We start from the raw sequence: 22,774 nt of genomic DNA, 5'->3' as shown, positions 1-22,774 counted from the left end.
TAGGGAAATAGAGATGACATGGAGCAAAGTCGACGAGTATGGCACACTCAGGCGGAGGCTCTCCGGCAGCAATCAATTTCTGCTCAACTCGAGTTAATGTCATCTACGAGGCCTCCCCAGAAAACCGTTCTAGTTGCTCCAAGCGTCCGTTATGTCAGTTCTACAACCGCCGAGAGAAGGCATTACTCTCGAATACCTCTTTAGACCCGTCCATTATGTTTTACTGCAACCAATCGTCCCCGCTGCCCTTCTTCTGCTACACCTGAGATACACCAAGGGTTTCCAAAGAGCTCTTTCGGCCATTGGAACGGCTGCACTTCAGCCCAAGGTCGTTAATCGAACCCTCGGGGGACTTCTTACATTTAGTGTCCTGTATAGGTTGAACAGATACCTCAGCCGGCTAGTGCTCAATAACTTTGTCAAAGACACGACATGGAACTGGGACCGCGAGATTGTCATGATCAGTGGCGGCTCCTCTGGAATCGGGCAGGAGATGGTTCGACAGTTTGGCGAACGGAACATCAAAGTCGTGGTTTTTGATGTTAATCCTCCTCAGACGCCACTACCGCCCGGTGCCACATTCTACAAGACTGATGTTACTTCATCCCAAGATATTCGGGACGTTGCGGCGAGAGTCCGCAAGGACATTGGAGACCCGACAGTGCTCATCAACAATGCTGGTGTTGCCAATGCGAGAACCATTCTCGACGAAACAGAGGAGCAGCTCCAACGCACCTTCGACGTCAACATCCTGGCCCATTTCAAGATGGTCAAGGAGTTCTTGCCGGACATGATCGAGAAAAATCATGGTCATGTGGTCACAATTGCCAGCATGTCGAGCTTTGCGACATGGGCTGGCGTCACCAGCTACGCCGCGACCAAGGCAGCAGTACTTGCCTTCCACGAGGGGTTGTCGCAGGAACTCAGGGCGAGATATGGTGCGAATAAAGTCCGCACAACGTAGGTCGACTCTGCCTCCATTCGAGTCATTACTGACCATGACGCGTAGGATTGTGCATCCCGTATGGGTACGGACCCCTCTTGCCCGCAACTTAGTTAAGAATATGGCTTCGGATCAGGTGGTGCTGGAACCAGGCACAGTAGCAGAAGCGGTTGTCTCGCAAGTGCTCAAATGTGAAGGCGATCAGCTTATTCTTCCAGCCCGATTCAACTTTGTGCCATTCATAAGAGGCTGGCCTAGCTGGTTGCAAGAGAGTGCCCGGAGTGATGGTGCACAGACCATTAAAAGTGACGACTGAATGATACGAGTATTCGTTACACGAAAGGAAAAGGGGGGAAAGGCCGCTTGCTTGAATCCTGGATTGGACAAGGCTGGACCGGGGAAACCTCCTTTACTTGAGAAGCCAGACAGAATACGCTCATTTTATCGGCCGAAAAGGAAGTGGCTCAGCATGCTGATATCCTAGATGATTATACTAGGTATTACCAGTAATACTGCTGCATATGTCTTCAAGGTACTGGCATGTACCGAGTAGAGTTTTGTATCATTACCAAAGCCAAAACGGAGACGTTCCGCTCTTCCAGCGAACCGCTTAGATAATGTTTGATTCCACTCAGCACAAGCCCTGCATCCATTGCCGTAAGGGCCTCGTTCCGAGCACGTTGTGGTATATTATAGAGGGGCGTAGATCCAGGAATCATAATCGAGAGGAAACCAAGTCTATAAAGCTTTTGCACAACATCAATCGAGGAACTGGAAAGAGAAATCGCAGGTCCCGTTTCGGCCTTTGAATGAATGCTTCCAACTAACACGCGCTTTACCACCACCAGGAGGGTTGCGACAGTCACATTTGCTATATCGATACTCATCCTGGTCCTTGCGGGAGCCATTGCGCAGTCCAACACTCTGTGGTCTCTGTGGACACCATTAGACAGCGACAGTAGTGACAACAAAGTGGCTGCCGCGGCCGCGCGCATCTTCAGCCCGTTCAGATCACTCTCGGTCTTGACCAGATCCTTCTCCGGTGCTGCAAGAGGAGAAATGGCCAAACGGACGCCCGTATACTTTGTCTCCCATGGCGTAAGTCCCCTCTTCTGATGCTTCCCTCGCTGTCTGGGAGACCTCTTTTGCTGGGTTGTCTGTTTGCTGACCAACCTTGGCTTAGGGCCCGGACACCATGTTCAACACCGAACACCCCGTCTACCCACAATTGCAGCGAATTGGCCGCGAAATCACACAGCAGGTGAAGCCCTCGGCCATCGTGGTCTTCTCCGCGCACTGGCAAGCCGACCGGCCTAACACGATCGAGGTCAATGTCGCCGAAGACGAGCCGTTGCTCTACGACTTTTACGGGTTCCCTCGCAGTTACTACCAGGAGAAGTTCCCCAACAAAGGCTCGGCGAAGCTGGCTCAACAGGTCATAGACGCCCTCGGCGAGCATGGGATCAAGACGCAAAAGGCCGAGAGGGGGCTGGATCACGGCGTCTTCGTCCCCTTCAAAGTCATGTTCAATCCCGACACGAACCCCGTGACGGTGCCAATCGTGCAAGTCAGTCTCTTCGAAGACCACACCGACGCGGCCGCGCACATCAGACTCGGGCGGGCGGTCCAGAAACTACGAGAGGAGAATGTCCTCATCATTTGCTCGGGCATGAGTGTGCACAATCTGCGACACCTCATGATGATGGGCAGGGGTTCGAATAGAACCATGCCCTATGCGGTGACGTTTGACGAAGCCTTGAAGGTTGCGGTGGAGACAAAGCCGGGAGAGCACAGGGACGAAACAATGAATGAATTGTTGGAGAGGGACGATGCGAGACAGGCCCATCCGACCTTTGAGCATCTTTTGCCGATTCATATCGCCGTGGGTGCCAGCGGAACGGATCAGGGAAAGCAACTGTGGACAATGCAGGAGGCGAGCATGGGTTGGGCTCAATTCAGATTTGGAGAAGTCGAAGCTTGAAATTATAGAGCCGGTGCAAAAGTTGTATTTTTTTTCTGGTTTGGCTGTTGACATTCAGTCGTATGTACAATCAAGTAATATTCTTTGCCAGACTGTTCTTCTATCCGGCGCAGCCGAGCCTGGTCGATAGCTTTCCTCCATGTCCAAGTAGACTGGGTGTTATACATTCCCTGTTGATCGAGCTAGGGCTGACCCAAGCTCGTTCACATGGCTTATTCGCTCTTGACCAAGGTCGTGACTTTGTCCTCTATTTCCTTGTCCGAAAGACCTGCCACATGTGTAAGAAACCAGTCGCTAGCTCTCTCTGCTGCAGGGAACTCACCTGATAATGACTCTGACTTCTCTCTTCCGAACCCTGTATCATCAAAGCGATCAGCCTCCTCTGCAGTGCCAGTGTGTCATGATCCAGAGTTCATACCGTATCTTGCCCACACCTTTGGTTCAACGCCCGTAGCTTCGCGTATTAAGATAGGAGTATTGGGATTGTGGTGCTTCATGGTAGGGTATGCTCGCTTGAGGAAGGATCTAAATCGCAGTTCAGCATGCCGTTTGAAGCAGTCTTGAATGCTGCTGCGGCTTATGGTACGCACCTGCAGGCATCGCTTCCCTGGCCCGAATTGCTCAGGTGAAATCTCAACTCCCTCAAGCCTTGGGTAAAGGCATATTTGGTCGCCATCGCGGGCACCCCAGATCTAGCCGAGTGTCAACTGTGCGTATGGAGGGAGCAGCTGGCGCATGAGGTTCGACGTTTGGTGAGTGCTGGTTCAGAGCACGAATTAGGACCTTGGCGGTATCGAAAGACAGAAATCTTTCAGTCTGACAGAAATTGTTTCCAAGCTATGGAATTCAAGGTAATGCTGGTTTTATTATGTCAGACACGGACTTCGGTGTTGAGCGAGAACGGAGATTGTGAAAACGATTTGCCGGAGATCTGACTTTCTCCTCATCCTCCGAAACCCCAGCAATTCGATTGACTCACTTCTCTTCACTTCATCCTTTTGATATCGACTCCTACAAGTGCGACAATCTCCACTCCTTTACTACCATCCTCCGTCGCTAGACTCCGTGTCACTATCGCCAGCAGTACTGCCAGGGTCAAAGCTCGCCCCGTGTAGCAGCACGCGCACCCAATTATCCTCGCAATGGTCGCCCGCTTCGGACTGCGCTTTGCGCAGCAAACCGCCAGACAATCCACGACTTCCTTCACTTCCCGTGCACCTTTCCAGCTGAGAAACCCCGTATTTCGACGATGGCAAGGCACTGCGGCGAACCCGGCCGTTGAGGGTGCGCCGCAGCAATCTCTGTTTCAGAGACTTTGGACCAGTGAGGTCGGCATAAAGACAGTGCATTTTTGGTAGGACTCCAGCACTTTCGTACAAAGATTGCTTTCCTGCGTTTTGAATACCTGGAAATGTGTGGTAGTTCGGCTGGACAACGAAATACACGGATGCTAACGCGGGTCGCTGTTCTAGGGCTCCTATCATGAAATGGGGTGTCGTCCTTGCAGGCGCATCAGACTTCCTCCGCCCAGCCGAGAAACTGTCATTGACACAAAACTTGGCTCTCATGGCCACAGGCTCCATCTGGACGAGATGGTGCTTTATCATTCGACCGAAGAACTTGCTGTGAGTTTTGACTTTCTCCCGCTTATCCATGGGACTTCTACAATGTGCATGATTCTATGTGTACAGTCTGTGAATCGGCAATACTGACACTATATCAACTCAACAGACTTGCTGCTGTCAACTTCTGTCTCTTCCTTGTTGGTACCATCCAGGTCAGCCGTATCTTGATGTATCAGGCTTCGCAAAAGGGCAGCACCACCGAAGCCTTGAAGGAGATGGAGAAGGAGGTTGAGGGCTCGGTAAAGAGTGTGGAGAAGAGCGTGGAAGCAAAGTTGTAATCGAGGGGAACGAGGTATACAGGTCTGTGGGGAATGGGCGGAAGTGAGTTGCCAGGGATTGAGCTGAACCTACTGTGCTAAGGCAATGCTTGCTCCCAGCGCAGAATTCGAGTGCTTCTGAGCTTCCTCCACAGGGGGGATGTGACTATTGTTACTGGTTCTACCAAGTCTGTGGTTTCGATCTCTCTTTTACTGACAAACGTTCATCTCAAGTATCAGGCCTCAGATCTGTAGCAGATCTTGGGCTCTGGTTTGGTGGGTTCGTGGTTGGACAGGGCAGCTTAGACATTTCATCTTATCACACATACCGGAACAATAAAAGCATCGGAATCCGGTCAAGAGTGTCGAGTACCTTGTATACACTGCAACGAGCAACATTGCTACAGACGAGAAGCGATAAAGCTATGGCATTAAAGAGTGAGCGGGTAGGGAGGATGCGTGCTCGACAGTGCGGGCGTGGACCTCGTTTTCGCATCGCATAGAGACGGATCTCGTCCAAACACCCAGCCCATTCGTGCGATGCTTGTGCAAGGAGATTCGATACGTGTCCCGGTCCCAGCGCCACCACCAATCACGGGCCATGTTTTACACAGCCACTTGTCACCACTCGATGCGAAGAGGTACATCGCCTGGTGCTGCCAGCATTGGCTATTGCCACAGTCTGTTTCAGAGTCTTTTCTGGTCAAATGTCTCAAGAGTCAGGAACAGTCTACCTGTACAAGTTAGAAACCACTCTGATGCACCCGATACGCTGTATTCAGGAAAAGCCTCGGACCTGACACTGATTGTGTTCAGCCTCGTCACTTGTCATTGGCGGAAGGTGGGACATGAGGCTGCGCACAGATGAGGTCATTTTCGGTCATCATCGTTTATTTCTTTTGGTACTTGAGTGCCACCACCAGCCACCCGGTGCTTTGTTTGCCCCTCGCTTCGTCTCATCGACAATGACCCAATCCATCGACCCATGACGGACACGGATCAAAGAGATCTCTTGATGGTGCCTGGCAAAACCTGCAAGGCAATACCCTCCTCGATCGCGGAGAGAATCATGGGGTCACCATTGTCGGCTCTTTGATTTTTGCCAGTCAAGTGACTTTGTGGACCCGTCATCCCGCACGCGCCAGAAACGCCCCAACGTGTCTCGCGTGTCTTTGATTTGGCCGGATGGCTGCTCCAGAGCCCGAGGCTTCAAACCGGAACAGCTGCCATCCCCCGCCAGCTTCGTCAGGTTTCTTGTTGGTCCTTTCGTGCTGAGGCAAAGATCATCATCCTCCAACCCCGATTGGGCGGCTAGCGCATGCGGATTCGCCCTCTCCAATCGCGATCCCTGGTCCGATGAGATGGATCGAGTCCAGAAAGGAAAATGGGGAGGTGGAGGCACGAGGAGAAGAGGCACCACCAGCATGAAACATCCTAGGATAAAGTACAAGTACTCAGCCTCAACCTCGACCGGGGCAAATTTTGTGCTTCTAGCTTGTTCTCTTCCTTTGCCTTTTAGCCACGCCACATAAGAAACATATTCAAGGCCTCGTTCTTGCTGTTGCATGGGAAAAGGAGCCTGCAGCACAAGGCCAGCCACAACCCGAGACACCAAGGCGCAGATCGAACTCTCACACAATCAACAGCACACTTATCACTCAGTGACGTATACATCTCCTCGATTGCCTTTTGCCCTACGATCCCTTTGTTCGCTATCATCGTGCAATCGAGTCTCCACCTGGTTGCAGATCGCCCATCGCATATCGGATATCGCAAATATCGAGGCACCAGATAAGCCTGATTCCACATTCGATTCCTAGTCTTAAAACCAGCTCAAGGACAGATCTATAACGACATCGACCCTGCATTCAGCACAAAGCCAAACCCTCCCGACGACTTAACACAATATCTCCCCCATTATTAGTCCCTCTGCTCTCTTCCCAACCATGATCCGCTTTCCAACTTTTCGCTCTACGAGTACCGCCGAAAGCCCTTCGTCTGCACAGGAGGCCTTGCGCCAAATCCTAAGGAAAGCCTCTGAAGCCTCATCATCAGATCCGTCATTGAAGGAAGGAAGCAGACAGATCAAAGAAAGAACAAGTTCAATATCAACCACGTCAACGTCTGGCACGAGTTCGAGAACGTCGAGTCCCAGAAGTAGTCAGTCCTCGTCGACATCGGGGAAGTTCAGTCTTTTCGCTCCCCGGTAGCGATCGAGTCAATTCCAAAAATCGGTTGATGCTCCAAGACATAATACCCACACCATCACCCTCTATTCTTCCACCAGAGCAGCCAACATTTTAATAACCTTGCTCGAAATACATCAAACAATTGCGCATTGATCAATTAGTTCACATCTGGATTCGTCTTCTGACAGGAAATTACGACCATGCCCAGCTCCAAGGGGAACCCAACCGACCCTGAACTGCGGGAGAAGATCAAGGAGGAAGTGAAGAACATGGAGAAAGGTTTGTGACCCTCGTGTCCATGGGGCTTGTCCTGTTCCATCTTCGCCCAGGCATTGTTCCGCCATCCTTGGCTGCCTTTCTCGCGTCCTCTGAATAGCTGACGTTCCGTTGGTTGATCATCAGGTGGAGGCAAAGGGTCATGGTCTGCCTGGAAAGCCGGCGAACTGGCGCGGCGATACGAAGCAGCTGGAGGCGATTATGAGGATGCCGGGGACAACAAGAACAAGGCGCAAAAGGGCAAGCCTGAAAAGAAAGCGTAATTGGAGGGAAATACCTCTTTATCTATAATTATTAATAGCGTGATTGTGCATGTATGTAACGAGTACCGAGTACAGATGTGGAAAAGGAGAATCTGCAGCGCAACAAAATTCAATCATGATTTGCCAAATGTCATCAGCCACGGCACGTGAATGATGCTACCTCTATGTTCTTCATCTCCTTTCTCACCACCAACATTGCCCAATGCACTCAATCCCACACCTTCTTCTGCTCTCGGACTATTCTATTATTCTATCATCAGTCATAAGGTCTGCAAGACCGCAGCCAGTTCCTTTTCGAACACCCCTTACAATGCGTAACCTCTGTCTCACCGCCAAAGCTCCGATGAAGATGGCTCGTAAAGGTTCTCACACTGCAGACGCCCTCCTCCATCCGGGCCTATAGTAGCTCTCGCCCCAGGGCAGAGACGGATCTCCTGGTGACAATATTCACCTGCTTGACCGACGCCATGTGTGCTTGTGAGCTTTGCCCAGAGCGCGGGGCTGTACAAGGCCTCCCGTCGCGTCGTGGCAGCCTTGGATGAGGTCAATAGACCATAGCAGACACCCCTGTCAGAGCACATTAGCAAGTTAAAAAGGTGGTACAATTTTATAAGTCTGTTGCCAGTCCCCGCGGCGGAACATCTCGAGCCAACTAATCTATACTGCCCTCAAGACTTCACAGGCAAAATCGACGGTGTGCTTTCCGACAAGATACTATGGCTGGTTTCAGAGATCGCTACGATGTGGTGATATGTGGTGGAGGGCCAGTGGGCCTGTTGACAGCCTACGGGCTACAGCGCATGGACATCAAGACCTGTGTTGTTGGTAAGAGCGACATGATTACTGTCTGCCACGCCCCTGTTCTCATCCTCTCCCCCGCTGACCATAACATTTACACCTCTACGGAGACAGAGCGACTCGAAAAGCAGAAGCTGCCCATGTACGGCCGCGCATGTACACTATTCCCCCGCACATTGGAGATGTTCGACCAGTATGACCTTCTCACGCGCCTAAATCAGGTGGGATTCGTGTCGCGAAGTGGTGTCAACTACGACAAGGATGGGAGACGAGACAACACACGGGGTATGCGCCATGTTTTTGACGCCATGCAGGGACATACATTTCTGGACTACATGCTCAACATCCGCTTGAAGTACTCAGAGGACATTTTGAAGGCCGAGTACGAGGAACTTGGTGGAGTTGTTGCGAGTGGATGGGAGTTGATGAGCTTGACCGCACAGCCTGATCACGAGGGGGATAAGAACGGCCACGCCTGTCCAGTAAAGGTTGAAACCAAGAACGTTGATACTTCAGAAGTCCGGACAATTGCTGGGTGAGTGTTAGCGGCCTCCTCTATTCCCCATCCGCTCCCGATGAGTGTCGATATGGACGAGGCCATCATGTGACGGCGGGAACTGAATTTCTTCAGAGACTACCTCGTCGGTGCTGACGGTGCCCACTCTGCTGTCCGTCACCTCGCCGGTATCTCATCGGCCACAGATAGCACAACCCTCCGCTGGGTGCGCGTCGACGGTGTTGTGGAGACGGATATGCCAGACTCTCGCGAAGGCTTTGCAAATCTCGAATCACCCACGCACGGCAACGTGTTTTGCGCAGCGCTAGACCACGGCCGTACGAGGGTGGGATTCGCACTTTCGCAGGATATGATAGTGAAATACGGCGAAAACATGACGCAGCAGCAAGCTGTCGACGAGGCTAAGCTGGCAGTCAAGCCATTCTCCTGGGAATACAAGTGCGTGGATTGGTATACAGTATACAAGTAAGAGTTCCTGCAAGTCTCCAACTTGTTCCCCTACCCAAGGAGGGACTGTTCTATTCGCTTACGAGCGATGCACTGGATTAGCAACCACAACGCACTGACCAGAACCGACTTCTCATGACAGCGTGCGACATTCCCTCGCAGATACTTTTGTCAAAGACAGGATCCTCCTTGCCGGCGACGCCTGCCACAGCCACTCCTCAGGGACGGCGCAGGGCATGAACACGGGCGTGCACGACGCCTTCAACCTCGCGTGGAAGCTGGCTGGGGTGCTAAAGGGCTGGTACCAGGCCTCGATCCTGGACACGTACGACAGCGAACGGCGGCCTGTCGCGCAGCACTTGATCCGTCTGGACAAGACCTTTTCCGCGCTGATATCCGGAACCGTCCCGCCAGAGTTGGGCGTCGCGGGTGGTCTCTCGTCGACAGAGCCGAATGCGCTACTGGCCAGAGTCCTAGAAGAAAACGTCCAGTTCAACATCGGCCTAGGCATCCGGTACGGGGCGAACATGCTGAACGTGACCACAAAGTCGACCACGGTGCCCTGCGGCTGGCGCGCACCCGATGTCGCGGTCCACGGCCCCGGCGCCCGGATCCCCACGAGGCTACACACGCTGATGAAGAACGTGGGTGTGTTCTCGCTCGTCGTCTTCGCAGGCGAGCCACTCCTGACCGGGGAGAAGGTGCGGAATCTCAGGACGTACCTCGATGGCGACAGCATGCGCGGATATCTCGACAAACTGAGCCTCGTGACCGTCATCGTAGGGAACAGGACCCAGGCCGACGAGGCCTTGGGCGTGGCCCGCTTCGGCCACGCGTACTACGACCCCGACTCGACCGCGCACGCCAGGTACGGCGTCAGCGTGGGCAGCGGCGCCGTGGTCGTCGTCCGCCCAGACAGCATCATCGGGTTCGCAACCGCTCTTGACAACGGGGCCGATTTGGGCACCTATTTCGCGAGGGTTTTTGTCTAAGATCCCCAGAGACCGGATACAGCCTGTCTCTACGTCCAAGGAAGAGGCTTGCCAGGGTGGATGAAGTCCGGATCTAAACTCCTTACCTAGCATTGACGTGAGAAAAAAAAAGAAGGGCTGTCCATCTGAATCTTCTCCGTCTGATCAATTCAATCACAATAATACCCTATCTATAATAGGTACAGAGGTACCCTCGCCAATACACTAGTAGGTAGACAGGCGCACCAGACGCACCATAGGTAGCTAAGATATGTAGGTCAAGTAGTTATATAAGATATACAAGGCAAATCCGTCTGTTATTGAAATTAAACAGCTTGTTTTCTTTTCCATAACATACATAGAAACGTTCCGAGGGGTCGAGACCACACACAGATCAATCACACACAACCAAAAAAAAAACCAACACTTCCTTTGTCGTCGTCGTCGTTCCCCAAATTCGGGCATTGGGGGCGTTGCATTGCATAGCATTGCGCTAATATCTCTGGACATTTTTTAACGTTTTGACGGTTTGACATACCACATTCCAATATTGATTGACTGGGGATTGATTCTGTTTTTTTTTTTTTATAGCTCCAGATGTCGTCTTCTTCTTCCTCCTCTCTCTCACACTCTATCTCTCTCTTGTCCAGTCTTTCCACCCCCTGGTCCCTCGTGGTATTTTGTTCCCCTTAAGCACAGACTTCTACCTGGAGCTGGGTTCCGAATTCATCTTGCTTACCAGGCAAGCGTGGACGGAATGGATTGTAATGGTCATCAACCACCCAAGTCCGGACAACAAAGGGCGAGAGATAGAACTGGGGAAAACCCAGTCCCAAAAGTCAAGTGTTTGTCACGATTGTTTCTTCCTCCCCCTACATGACCACACACTCTCCGTCAGTCTGCTTGTTGACATTCGATCGCGACATCCGTGTCTTTTGGTGCTTGGGACCACCTCTCTTAAGGACCTCGAGTCGTTCTCGTGCCTTGGTGAAGTTTTGTGCTGTATATCAATTAGTTCTCAATGTCTTCGAGGTCGGAAGGTATCTACTCACCTGCTGCTCGATAGTACCAACGTTTGGCTTCTTCAATGTCCACCGCCGTGCCGATGCCGACCTCGCTGAAGTAGCCCATTGCATACTCTGCCTTGGCAAGGCCCGAACTCGCGGCTTTCCGTGCCCACAAGAATGCCTCCATGTCGCTTTGTGTAAGCAGCGGTTCTGACCCTGTCAAGTACCAACCACTCAGCGCCAGTTCTGACTGATGCTCTCCTTGAGCCGCCGCTCGAGTGTACCATGAAATGCTTTGACGAGCATCGATCGGGCAACCGAGCAACCCATACTCATACGCCGACCCAAGCCGGAACTGCGAGTATTTGTAGCCCAGTTCGGCAGCTTGCTGGAACAGTTGAAAGGCGTATTTCTCATCGCGCACGATATGGTCCGTGGACGAGGCCGATTCGTAAAGGAGGCCCAATTCATGTAACGCATGAGGATTGTCCTTGTCCGCCCGTTCGGCAGCCCTCTTCAGCCACGACACTGCTTCGCGTGGATTCTTCTGTTGTGAAAGCAAACCCTTCAACAATATCATTCCCATCTTGTACATGGCTGGCGTATCGCCGAGTGTTGCTGCTCTTTTGTACCATTGCATCGCTTTCAAAGGATCACGTCGGGTCCCACCACCTTCTTCGGTCCCCAGTTCACAGCACACAGCCACTCGATATGCACTCTGGGGATGATTGAGCTTGGCGGCCGACTGGTAGAGAGAAAAGGCCTCTTTCGCGTCCACAGCAAGTCCCAGCATTCCTTGTCCGTAACAATCGGCCAGATAGAACATTGCGTCTGGGTAGTTAGCTCCCACCAGTTTCTTGATCAGTTTATGTGCGTCGAAGATGTACTTTTCGCGGTTCTTCTGTGTGGTCTTCTGGTCGGCTGTCCCGTTCTCATCTGCAAGCACCCTAGCCGCCTCCACCATCTTCTTTGCAAGCTTCAACCCGAGAGCATGGTCGCTGGGACTCCGGAGATACATCTCGCGGAGGCTATTCAGCTCCTGAACAGTGACAGATGACGAAGGCCCTGAGGCCGATCCCTGTTGGTTCGGCTGAGCCGGTGGTGTCTGACCCGATGAGTAGCCGTTGCTGTCTTTGAGTCCTGGCCTCACTGGAGTAGGGTGAGCTGGCAATGCGTCCGGGTTAAACTCCGCATTTGGAGTCGGATAGTGCCTGACGGGTACGGGATGTGCAGAGTTCGAAGCGTTGGGCTTAGCAGGGCCGTGAATGAGGTTGTCCTGGGTCGCTCTGCGCACTAGTGGGCCTGGTCCATACGGTTGTTGATACTGTTGGGCCTGTCCTGGGTGAGCATAGCCATGCTCAGATGTCAGGGACCCTGCCGGTACAGTTGGTGCCGAAGGAGCTCGGTTCTTTTGGGCATAATCCTGATCATATGGGTTCATCATCTCGTAACTTTGTTGCGGTGGTCGTTGCGCATTGCTTGTATGTGGTCGGACGGGATACTGATCCTGGCTAAACGATCGATAGGGCTGGCCATTGTTTGGTAGTGGAGGTCTCGAGGCGTCGGTGTCCATACTCGGCTTCATCCCATTCCGACTGGCAGTACGAGGTGGCGGATATTGTGAGCTAGACGCATCTTGAGGCTGCATGTCCCCGTATGCACCCCTTGCAGGTCCTCCCGCGCCGAAAGTCTCCTGTCCGCCGTAAACTCCTCGATAGGAAGCGGCCTGTGCAGGATTATCGATTCTACCAGCTGTCGCAGGTTGAGAGGAGCCAGGCAAGTCAAACGAGAACTCAGCCAAAGGAGATGTGGTCTGATTAGGAGGGGAAATAGACTGTTTGGTATCAATCTGACCTGGAAACGACCCTGGCACAGGATAAGTCGGTTTCTGGTAGACGTTGCGATCGAAACCAGTTTGTTGATTTGCAATGATATTGTCTTCCGTTTTCTCATTCACCCCAGTCGGAATAGCATCAAAATTTGGGATTTGACTGTCTCTCAACTGGCTGACTTGCCCGTGGCCGTTAGGAGGAAACCCTCGGTATGGGTCCGTACGAAGGTCCTCTTGAGGTGCAGGCCCCGGTCCATATCCCTGAGGAACACGGTCTATGGGTGAAACGTGTGCTCTTGACTGAGGAATGAAGTCTGATGAGTAACCCTCATCGAAAATGTAGTTATTTGCCCGACGATCTGGAGGCGGATAATTGCGTGGAGCGTTGTAGTTTGCCGGCGGACTGAACTCCTCCATTCCACTGGGGGGCCCAGGACGAGGTCCGCTTCTATTCCCTGGCGGTGGGGGACCACGCGGAGGGCCTGCTGGCCGCATTCTCGGACTGTTCATCCCGCCCTGTTGTCTGGGGGCCGGTGGCTGTTGATAACTCATCTCCGGAGAGTTTCGACCAGGCGGCATTGGATACGTTTGTTGCGGAAGCGGCGGAGGCCCCATATCGGGAGGACGGTCATGGCGGTCATGCGAGGTCCTGGGACGAGGCGCTTCTTTTCTCGGGCTGTTGGAGGTATGAGGTCTTGCTTCATAACCTCCACTAGGACGGCGTTCGTTCATGTCGAGACTGGCCATGGCGTTGTCCAGACTGCCGTGTCTCTCGTGCCTCATCCTGTCTCCTGGTCTCTTTTTAGGAGGGAAAGCGCCGAATGGATTATCCCAGGACAAGTTCTTAGGGGACGTGGGTTCAGTCAAAATGCGGTCGCGGGCTACAAAGCGTCAGCGTTCAACGTCGATCGAACAATACCACTTAATTCTTACGCCTGAGTCTCCTGGGAGGCGTGGAAGGCTCTGCCCACTGGTTCCTCGGTGGTCTCTGTGCACTGGAATGGCCGTGATCTGGTGGTGCTCTGCCTGACCCATTGGTGCGATAGCGCTCGTCATATGAATATTGCCTCGGAGCAGGGGCACCTTGATCGAATTGGCCTGGCCGAGGGGGTTGCGAATACCCATCGCCACTTTCAACGTAGCGTGCCTCATGGCCGTTTGGCTGGGGATATTTATTTTGACCTTCCCACTGCGCGTTTCGATCATAACCAGCCGGGGCCGGCGCCTGGCCTGGCCCATAACCATTCCGACTCTTTGGATAGTCATTGTAGCGTTGGTTGTCCTGATTGTAGGGACCCTGACCTCTCCCGTTCTCTTGCCATTGTCTCTGATTATTTCCACTGTCGTATTGGTACGAGGGAGCTGGGTTTTGTTGCCATTGCTGGCCGTATTGGTTGCCGGCCATCATCGTGACGGACAAGCACGAGACCTTGTCTCAGTCCGCCTAGAGAAAACCTTCTTCCCACAAAAGCCGCATCGACAGACAGTACCTGGTTGTTGACGACGAAGTGCCGCGGGAAAGAGGTGTAATCAATGTTCAGGCTGGATTTCAAGTCCGCATCGGACTGTTATCAAATCAATGTGGCCGCGAGAAACGCCGTCCAAATCTTCAGCCGCAGCCAAGCGACAAGAGGTGACGAACAGCCAGGGCAAGCAGATTGAGCGCAACCGAGGGGAGGGACGCAGCAACTACCCCGATAGCGACCAAGGGAGCGAGCGGCGCAGATATGTGTATGGTCGAGTGAGTCGCAGGTAAAAAGGTCGGGTTGTTTGTTGCGAATGGACTGCCGCTCTAGCTAGTCCACATTGGCCTCTTTTGGGCTGTTTTGGCCCAGACTGCTGCCAAACGGCACAGATTTGTTTAAAAATTCCGGAGGCGCCACCAGGGCTTCACAGGGGATCGGGACGCGATCACCCGGGCTCGGCTAAGGCTTCTGGTGCTTCTGCCTTTTAGCTTAAGGGGGAGAATGAGGGAATGAGGGGGGGTGACGAATACTCGTGAGCGCAGCCCAGAAGCCCCAAGCAAAATCCAACGTAATATTATGGACTTTTTTACTTGCCGTGGGATCCAATCTTCAGCCACTATCTGTTTGTTGCAATCCCCAGGTGTGGAATCCCCGTTAGACCGATTTAACTCGCAACAAGGTGCGATTGGGTACAAGACAGATGAACATTCATTGATTGACGTTGACAAAGTCGGAACCTGACCAGGCACGCAGGACAAAGGGCGAACCCCAACCTTTCATGCCAGGCACAAGCCCATGATTCGCCGCAACCAGACCTCTTTGACGACCGACCTCCCGACGATCGCCCGCTAAATGAAGCCTCTCGAACGGGGTTGCGGGCTTTGAAGCCACCGATCTCCACGTTAACGAGACGCGGCCCAGACTGCTGGGCCATGGGAGATCCTGGAAAAAGCTGGCTCCCATTGCTCCCGAAGATGGTAGGGTGGTGGGCTGTGCAAGCAAGATGCATGGAAATCAGTCGTCAACTGCTATTGGGCTTTGCGTACCGAGTATACGAGTATTCTCGTCCCTTTTTGCCTACCCAGCATACGGCCACACAAACTCTGGATCATCGAACTCTACTTTGAAACAAGATTTGTCGCAGAACTACACTGGCTTGATTGGACAGCATTGTGGCTTGAAAAGCAAGATGCTAGAGGTCTGCCGCCTGCGCCACAACTCGTACCCTTTCTTGAGAATTTATTAGACGATCAAACGGCGATGGTTTGGTGCTCGATCCTTGCTGGCTTCATAAATCCCCCATTTAGCGAGAGCACCATCACCCCTTGACCCGGGCCACGACTTTCCGGTTACAGAAGATCCTGACATGAAGCTCCCCAGCTGAATCATCTCGCAGGTCTTGGAGTATTAGTAGCCACTGTCACCATTTTCAGTCGCATATCAGCTGATAGTCGAATCCTACTCTTTCCGCGTACTCACACAAGGTTCAACGCACATACCACATGTCATAGCGCAAGGCTCGGACAATTTGACCACGTCCCCAATTTTCAGAGTCAGGCGTTCAACCGTCACCTTGACCAACCCGCTCAGCTCATTTCAACCGTTGTGACCGAGATTTCGATAGCACCAAACCCATCGGCCTGGTAGACCTTTAGCAACCCCTTCGTGGTCAACGCAAGAACGTGAAGTAGAGCTTGGGCACCCACGATCTGCGAGTTCTGGGATGGTGGGAGGAGCTCGTCTAAGGTGATCGTCATCTCTTGTGCTGCATTTCTTCCCTCTCCAGTACCATCTTGCTGTTCTGCCTTCTCTTGGACTTTCGTGTTGACAAAGGTAAGAAAATTGTATGCTTCATTCTCCAGAGTTGCAGCCACCCATTGAGACTGTGCAGCCGTTTGCGTGTCGACAGTCACGGAAGGTCCGTAGAGTTCGAAATCTGGATCAATGTCTGCACCCAGCTGCGCGTCTAGATCTGCGAAGACGTCCTCATCGCTCGTGACTCGTGACGTGTCGAGAGGTTCCCGACTGCTCTGTCTGGACAGCGAAGCTATTCCTCTCCCGAGAAGTGGACTCGCAGAAGTCAGACGCAATCCTCGTCTACTTATAGCAGAAGGTGGTCCTGGCTCTATGCCGCCATGGAGACCACCGATGCTTGAGCCCAATCTCGAGATAAGGCCGCTCCCCAAAGGCTGTGCCGAGCTGTGACGAGATCCAGAGATATTCCATGGCATGCCAGACGATTGGTCAAGTAAGGATGGAGGGCCCTGGCGACCAACCTCAGCTTCAAAACGGAAGTCCTCGCCTGGCAATATCAACCCGTTGTCGTCGGTATATGGGAATCCCATGTCATCTCCTCCGCGAGCGATTTCACCTTCGGATATTGTCCTGGCTCTTACTCGCCTGTCGTCCTCTTGTTCATCCTCGTCAAGAGAACTACTTCGTGATCTTTTCTTTCCGTGTCCCAGTTCGCCGCTCAACATGTCCCACAGCGACTGACCACTGAAGACGGTGAAAGGGTGTGGGACTCTGTCATCCCCGAAACAAGAGGCAACATTCCCCAATCCTTGCTGTAGGATCCAGAATTTGGCGTTCTTCTTGGCCTCGAAGCAGGCTATCTGACTCTGTCTGGTACGAGAAGCAGCTGCCATGTTGGCAAGGTAATTCTGGTTCCACTCGTTGAGATCTCGATTACTCAATTCTGTCTGTCGATCTGGTCGGATTGCCTTCACACTGCGTCCGCGACGCTCGGGTGCCTCTGCTGTCTCTGAGCTTTCCTCGAACGTTTGGACGGAGGAGGTTGCTTGTGTCCCTTGGCGGAATCCTTCGTCTTCAAGCTCCGGGGTCAGAGGGATTTGAGGAGCTGGTGGTAAGAGGGCTGGCTCATCGTGTCCAACAACATTCATTTCGTCGAGGTTTGGCAATAGCTCATCATCTCTTGCGCTTGGCGGATGTACGCTACCATCCCAGTCACCAGCCATGAGGTCGATTTGCCGTTGTTGCCCAGCATCGGTTGGTCGCTCGAGGCCCAAAAGACTCTCCGGGACAGCGGGCCGGAGAAAGCCATCCTCATCAACGTCAAAGAGTGGTTCATGCATGATGGCAGATTCTTCTTCAAAGACCGAATAAGGATCGGCCCTGCTGCCAGTCTGCATGACAGAGCTTGTCTCTCCATGGATGAACACATCGAGGCCGCCACTGGCTCCAGCAGGCGTATCGAAGGAAGGCATCTCAATCTCAAATTCGGCTGTCTCATCGTGGAGAGAGTCGCTGGTCTGGCTTGAAGGCAGTGTGAAAAACGACGAGGCGCCAATGGAGGGGCTGAAGTCTTCTGAGGCGAATCCAAACGCGGAGAGATCGAAGTGGATGTCAAGATCTGGATTGAAATATGGGTCTTCTGGGAGGTTAAGTTGTTCCGGCCTTGTGATAAAAATGAGTCTCATAAGGATGAAGGAAACATTTGTCGACTGACCGCGTCTTTCCAACATCCGGGTCCAGCTCCATCTCTTTCAAGACATGGACCGTGTCCCTCATCTTGTCTCTCAAACTCGTGGCATCTGTCAATACATAATCGCATTGTCGCTGGAATACTCGGGAGACGCCAAACAGCAGACTGCCTTGCAACCTCAGCGCCAGGGGCACCTCGGGCTCCGTGATGGTCTTGCATGCCTTTTGAAGGTCGACGTCAAGGATCGCGCGACGAGATACCTTTTTCAGGTTGGACTTGGAGCCAAGTGTTGCCACGAGCCTGGTGAAGAAGTGAGCGCGTGTGGCAAACATTCAGAGGGTGTGTGAGAACTGCCAGAGCGGGAGACTTCGGTCGAGGGGATGGATGAGATGGGGAGTAGGAAGTTTCATACCAGATGGTCGCAACGCCATACTGACGATTCGTCAAGACTGTTCAATCCGGACAGAAAGGTTGTGGTCAGCGTTTTGTCTCGAGTTGTGTCTTTCAACTGCTCGGCTGACCAGAAAGACGAGGACTCACTCTCGTGGCTGTAGAACATGTCGCGTCAACAACGGCGAATGTCCTGCCGCATACAAACTTCCTCGAGAATTCCTTCGAACCGTAACGAGTCCGAAGAGGCCGGCCAGAGGACGTGGGCTGCGGCTGCGGTTGGTAGCAAACCAAAGGGGGAGATCAGAAGTAGGAGGAGCTGGTCAAATGGTCAAGTGCGGTGAGGCATGATCTGGAGAGGGTTGCAGATTGGGAGGCGAGTTGGAAAGTGAATGATTTCAGAACAACGCGAATCCAGAACACGCGTGCCATTTCTGCCAGACCCTGTCTCGCTGTGTATGTTCCTGGTATTATCGCCTGTTCCAAAGGACAATGTGCAAACTGGGGTTCTTTTCCAAGCCTGCCATGTTGACAAACCTTTCTCAACTGTTCCCTTCCCATCTCTCCCAACCTGAATTATACCCATGAACCTCTCCTTCTCATCACAAGATTACAACGTCCTCTTCCAGGAATCGACTCCAAAGACAGACACTGGCCTGGATCCCTTAGCCGCGAACCTCCTCGGGCTCCTTCTACCGGATTCTCCCAGTCGCGTGCTGGTCTCCACACAATGCTCGAGGCGCACAGACTGTAACCAGATGCTCGTTTGAAAAGACACAGCGAAAGTCAGAGCATCCATTGGGCCATTGCCGATACTGCTCTTGTGATGTGATTGAACCAACCCCGGACGTGAGGAGTGCATTTTCGACCAAAAAAAGAACATAGCTCACAGGATGGAACTTGTATGATTAAGCCGGAATTTGTATTCGAATGCTTTTTGGGGTATTGTATCTTGCCGTCGGCGCCTTCGTATATTCTAGTCTAGGTCCATTTCCCTACTCAATAGGAATACCCTCGTACTCCCCATAACCCAGAGCCAAATTCATGTTTTCTGTGCAGATAGAATGTCAGTATATGTAAGGGGCATCACGATTCAAATGGGGACCTGAGACTTACGAAGACACTGTGTTGCTGCTCCTTTCAAAAGGTTGTCAATAGTTGCGCAAACGACCACTCTCTTTCCACTGCTGTGGACTGCAAACCCGCCAACTTCCACACCGTGCTTTTTGGCGATGTTCTTCACAAGGGGCGCTTCACCAATAATCTTCAACAGTTTTTCCCCGGCATAGCGGTCTTGATAAAGCGTTCGGATGTCGCGAGACTTCATTTCTTGGTTGAGCGGAATGTTAATTGTATGATGGATGCCCTGGAACCAGACAGCAACATGGGGTATAAATGCCACCGATGTACCTAGTTGGGTGGAGATCTCGCGTTCATGGATATGGTCCGTGAGACTGTATGGAATGATGTTGTCTGTGAGATTGTTGACGTCGTTCTTCGGAGACGGTTTGGTGCCTGCACCTGAATACCCTGAGACGCCGAACACTGTTGGTTGACCACCCAAGTATGGCACCAAAGGCGCAATGCCTAATTGTGCGGCTGTAGCATAGCAGCCTGGGTTCGAGATTCTTGTAGCCCTTGCTATGGCGGACCGGTCAACTAGTTCCGGTAGACCATAAGTCCAGTTCGGATCGAATCTGTAGTCGGCGCTTAAATCGATAATGACACTGTTTTTGCCGACCTGATCGATGGCATCGACAAATGGCTTGCAAACACCGTTGGGCAGGGCCATAACCCAGCAATCCACATCTTCATTCTCTTCCATTTGTCGAACGTCTTCCACGGTCAGGTTTTCGTAGATGATTTCGCGCCTGTCATATCCCTCAAGCTTCCTGCCAGCAAGCTCCCGCGACGATACATGACGCAGATCCATGTGGGGATGGCGATTAAGGAGGTCGATAAGAGCTTTTCCGGTATAGCCTCGAGCTCCAATAAGGGCTACCCGCGAAGGCTTGCTGTTGGAGCTGTTCTTGGAACCTAGAGGTGGGTTCGGATTGGTCGTGGAGTATGTGCGAATAGAAAGAGCAGGCTTGGTGACATATCTTGCTTGTCGTGCTGAACGTAATGGATTCGCCGACGTTGAGAAAGTCCGCTTCTGTGTCACCCCTTGAGTAGTAGTGTTGGCTACATTGGATGCCGCTCTGGCTGCACGGTGCAGCTTGGCCTCGAGATTGATATCACCAAACAACTGACGGCCGTGTTTCGTGAATTCGACCATAAGGTCCTTAACCTCATCGCTGGTCTCAAGACCGTACCAGAAGAGGACTTCGCCGTCTTTGGAGAGACTACCATCAGCTTTGTCGAAGAACCAAGTCAAGTTCTCATCGTCTTCCTTGACAGTCCACATCAGCTTGGGGAAATCCTTCTTGATGGCGGCGAAGATATTGTCTGCTACGTTGGTAAGCCAGCCATTCCTGGTGATGGTCAAGGTTGCCAGCTGAGCCAATGTTGTCTCTGCACTTGGTGGCAGGACAAGGGCAAACGCCTCCATTGGTTCATCGAAGTAAGCCTTGAAGTCTCGTGTATGGAGGAACTTGATGTAGCGATCCACAATGGCGGGGGCGTCAAGTCCGGCTCGATCACGGATGAGGACTTCCTTCAGTTTGTCGAGGTCTTTAAACTGGTCGATAGAGGTGTTGACATGGACTTTGTTGCCCCGTCGAATCAGAGTACCGGCTCCAGAATCCGTGAACAGCTCCTTTTGCAAATCAGCTGGGTGAATGATGGCAACGCTCGAGCTGCGAGGCAGATCCATAAGGAGCTCCTTCATCTCCTTGATCTTCAACCTGGTACCGTGCCGAACCCACCACTGTTGCATGAGGTGATCATATTCTTCATCTAAGTTGATGGCGGAGATCTTCTCCTTCGTGTCGCCATTGAACAACCCACCCTTCTCGGAGAGGTAGACAATCTTCAAAGGCTGGAGCGCTCGCGCTAGCTCACCGGCCGCGACATCCGCATTCACGTTCAAGACCTGGCCGTCCGATGTCTCGGCCATGGACGTCAAGATGGGCAGGCATCCTGCCTGGATGGCAGCTTCGATTGGTCTCTTATCAACACGTCTGATCTTGCCCACGAGGTTGTATTTCTCCTTGTCAAGATAATCCGCTGTAAAAACCCCAGAGGTGATTGGTCTGGCTCGAACACCTAGACGCTCCAATTCCTCTACCAGCCGTAAATTCTCCTCGAGAAACAGCGCTCGTGCGATGCCCAGTGTCTTGGGATCTGTAACCCGAATTCCGTCCTCAAAATGTGGTTCGACCCCGGAATCCTCCAGAATCTTGTTCAGCTGTGGCCCAGCACCGTGAACCACCACTGGATAGAGCCCGACATGGTTAAGGAATGCAAGGGCGGAGGACAGAGTCTGCAGATGCTCGGTCAAAATGGCTCCGCCGACCTTGATGACTGCAAATTGCTGGGACGAAACCGAGCTGAAGTGTGACAAGTACTGTTGAACCTCCCTCTTGGAGCCAATGTTACTGAGCAACTGTACCACCGTTGACCTTGTCGAGGGATACGATCCCGACGGGGAGGAATATGTTCGTTGGGAAGATGTCTGCTGTACAGCGAGGGGGGTATATGAAGGTCTAGCAAGGCGGAGAGCTCGAGAACGAAGGGTCGAGGACGCTGCCCGTCGAGTGACTGCTCGCGCAGTAGCAGCTCCCAATGCCGACATCGTGGGCTTTCAGGTCATGCGGCAGCTGATGAGATCTATGGAATTCAATGTCCGATGTCGGTGACGCAGAAAGTCTTTGTCGCAATATGACAGTCGAGTTCGAGGGAGGAAGAGGGGAGATCAAAACACGGGAAAAGGACAGGTAAAACCCAACTGCAGGTCTATTGAGAGAAACGCCAAAGAACCATATGCCCGGGATCAGAGCTGGGGGAAGAAAAAACTTCTGCAGCGTCGTCTTGGGTCAAAATTTTCTTTGCACTCGCAACTGCTCGATAGCAAAATATTTTGCGGGGTGATGATTGTTGTGCATGAGGTTTGCCCAGTGGCAGAACCAACCACAACCCCAACTTTGGAGCCCACCAGCCGTGCCAGCCCAGAAACCCATTGCCAGCCGTGCCTGTGCGGCCACCGCTACTCCGAATTAATGGGTGGCGTGCCCGGCGCTGCGACCAACTCTACGAGGAACAGCTGCATCTGAGGGAAAAAATTTTTGTCTGGAAAATTCTCTTCGCCGCCTTGCTGCATGATGAACGCATTGCACTGGCATTCTAGCCTGAAGAGGCCGATCGTCATTTACAAGCACTCGTTTCTTTATCTAGCGGACCTGGACTATGCTCTTCCAACTGTGCAGG

At 52.6% G+C, this 22,774-nt stretch overlaps 9 protein-coding genes across 9 annotated transcripts; 5 read left to right on the top strand and 4 right to left on the bottom strand.

Moving 5' to 3' along the window:
* Positions 1-151: 151 nt before the first annotated feature.
* On the top strand, positions 152-1,259 carry Z517_10277 (uncharacterized protein; the record flags this gene model as incomplete). Its single annotated transcript, XM_013423889.1, has 2 exons — positions 152-960; positions 1,010-1,259. 2 exons carry the CDS (start codon positions 152-154, stop codon positions 1,257-1,259), a joined length of 1,059 nt encoding a protein of 352 aa, XP_013279343.1.
* A 497-nt stretch (positions 1,260-1,756) lies between these two features.
* Z517_10276 (uncharacterized protein) lies at positions 1,757-2,924 on the top strand (the record flags this gene model as incomplete). The annotated part of the gene is made up of 2 exons (XM_013423888.1): positions 1,757-2,041; positions 2,127-2,924. The coding sequence occupies 2 exons, from the start codon at positions 1,757-1,759 to the stop codon at positions 2,922-2,924; spliced, it is 1,083 nt and encodes a 360-aa protein (XP_013279342.1).
* A 212-nt stretch (positions 2,925-3,136) lies between these two features.
* Positions 3,137-3,600, bottom strand: Z517_10275 (uncharacterized protein; the record flags this gene model as incomplete). The annotated part of the gene is made up of 4 exons (XM_013423887.1): positions 3,137-3,192; positions 3,247-3,279; positions 3,343-3,449; positions 3,515-3,600. 4 exons carry the CDS (start codon positions 3,598-3,600, stop codon positions 3,137-3,139), a joined length of 282 nt encoding a protein of 93 aa, XP_013279341.1.
* A 466-nt stretch (positions 3,601-4,066) lies between these two features.
* On the top strand, positions 4,067-4,827 carry Z517_10274 (uncharacterized protein; the record flags this gene model as incomplete). Its single annotated transcript, XM_013423886.1, has 3 exons — positions 4,067-4,278; positions 4,397-4,549; positions 4,656-4,827. 3 exons carry the CDS (start codon positions 4,067-4,069, stop codon positions 4,825-4,827), a joined length of 537 nt encoding a protein of 178 aa, XP_013279340.1.
* Positions 4,828-7,195: 2,368 nt separating this feature from the next.
* Positions 7,196-7,534, top strand: Z517_10273 (uncharacterized protein; the record flags this gene model as incomplete). The annotated part of the gene is made up of 2 exons (XM_013423885.1): positions 7,196-7,274; positions 7,398-7,534. 2 exons carry the CDS (start codon positions 7,196-7,198, stop codon positions 7,532-7,534), a joined length of 216 nt encoding a protein of 71 aa, XP_013279339.1.
* Positions 7,535-8,250: 716 nt separating this feature from the next.
* Z517_10272 (uncharacterized protein) lies at positions 8,251-10,288 on the top strand (the record flags this gene model as incomplete). The annotated part of the gene is made up of 3 exons (XM_013423884.1): positions 8,251-8,867; positions 8,964-9,314; positions 9,439-10,288. 3 exons carry the CDS (start codon positions 8,251-8,253, stop codon positions 10,286-10,288), a joined length of 1,818 nt encoding a protein of 605 aa, XP_013279338.1.
* An 851-nt stretch (positions 10,289-11,139) lies between these two features.
* Z517_10271 (uncharacterized protein) lies at positions 11,140-14,513 on the bottom strand (the record flags this gene model as incomplete). The annotated part of the gene is made up of 3 exons (XM_013423883.1): positions 11,140-11,267; positions 11,320-13,986; positions 14,039-14,513. 3 exons carry the CDS (start codon positions 14,511-14,513, stop codon positions 11,140-11,142), a joined length of 3,270 nt encoding a protein of 1,089 aa, XP_013279337.1.
* A 1,644-nt stretch (positions 14,514-16,157) lies between these two features.
* Positions 16,158-18,348, bottom strand: Z517_10270 (uncharacterized protein; the record flags this gene model as incomplete). Its single annotated transcript, XM_013423882.1, has 2 exons — positions 16,158-17,988; positions 18,041-18,348. 2 exons carry the CDS (start codon positions 18,346-18,348, stop codon positions 16,158-16,160), a joined length of 2,139 nt encoding a protein of 712 aa, XP_013279336.1.
* A 1,053-nt stretch (positions 18,349-19,401) lies between these two features.
* On the bottom strand, positions 19,402-22,142 carry Z517_10269 (N-acetyl-gamma-glutamyl-phosphate reductase; the record flags this gene model as incomplete). The annotated part of the gene is made up of 2 exons (XM_013423881.1): positions 19,402-19,457; positions 19,523-22,142. 2 exons carry the CDS (start codon positions 22,140-22,142, stop codon positions 19,402-19,404), a joined length of 2,676 nt encoding a protein of 891 aa, XP_013279335.1.
* Positions 22,143-22,774: the final 632 nt, after the last annotated feature.

This window comes from Fonsecaea pedrosoi (assembly GCF_000835455.1).
Source record: "Fonsecaea pedrosoi CBS 271.37 unplaced genomic scaffold supercont1.7, whole genome shotgun sequence".
Taxonomy (NCBI): Eukaryota; Fungi; Ascomycota; class Eurotiomycetes; order Chaetothyriales; family Herpotrichiellaceae; genus Fonsecaea; species Fonsecaea pedrosoi.
This window is presented reverse-complemented; position numbering and strand designations above follow the sequence as displayed.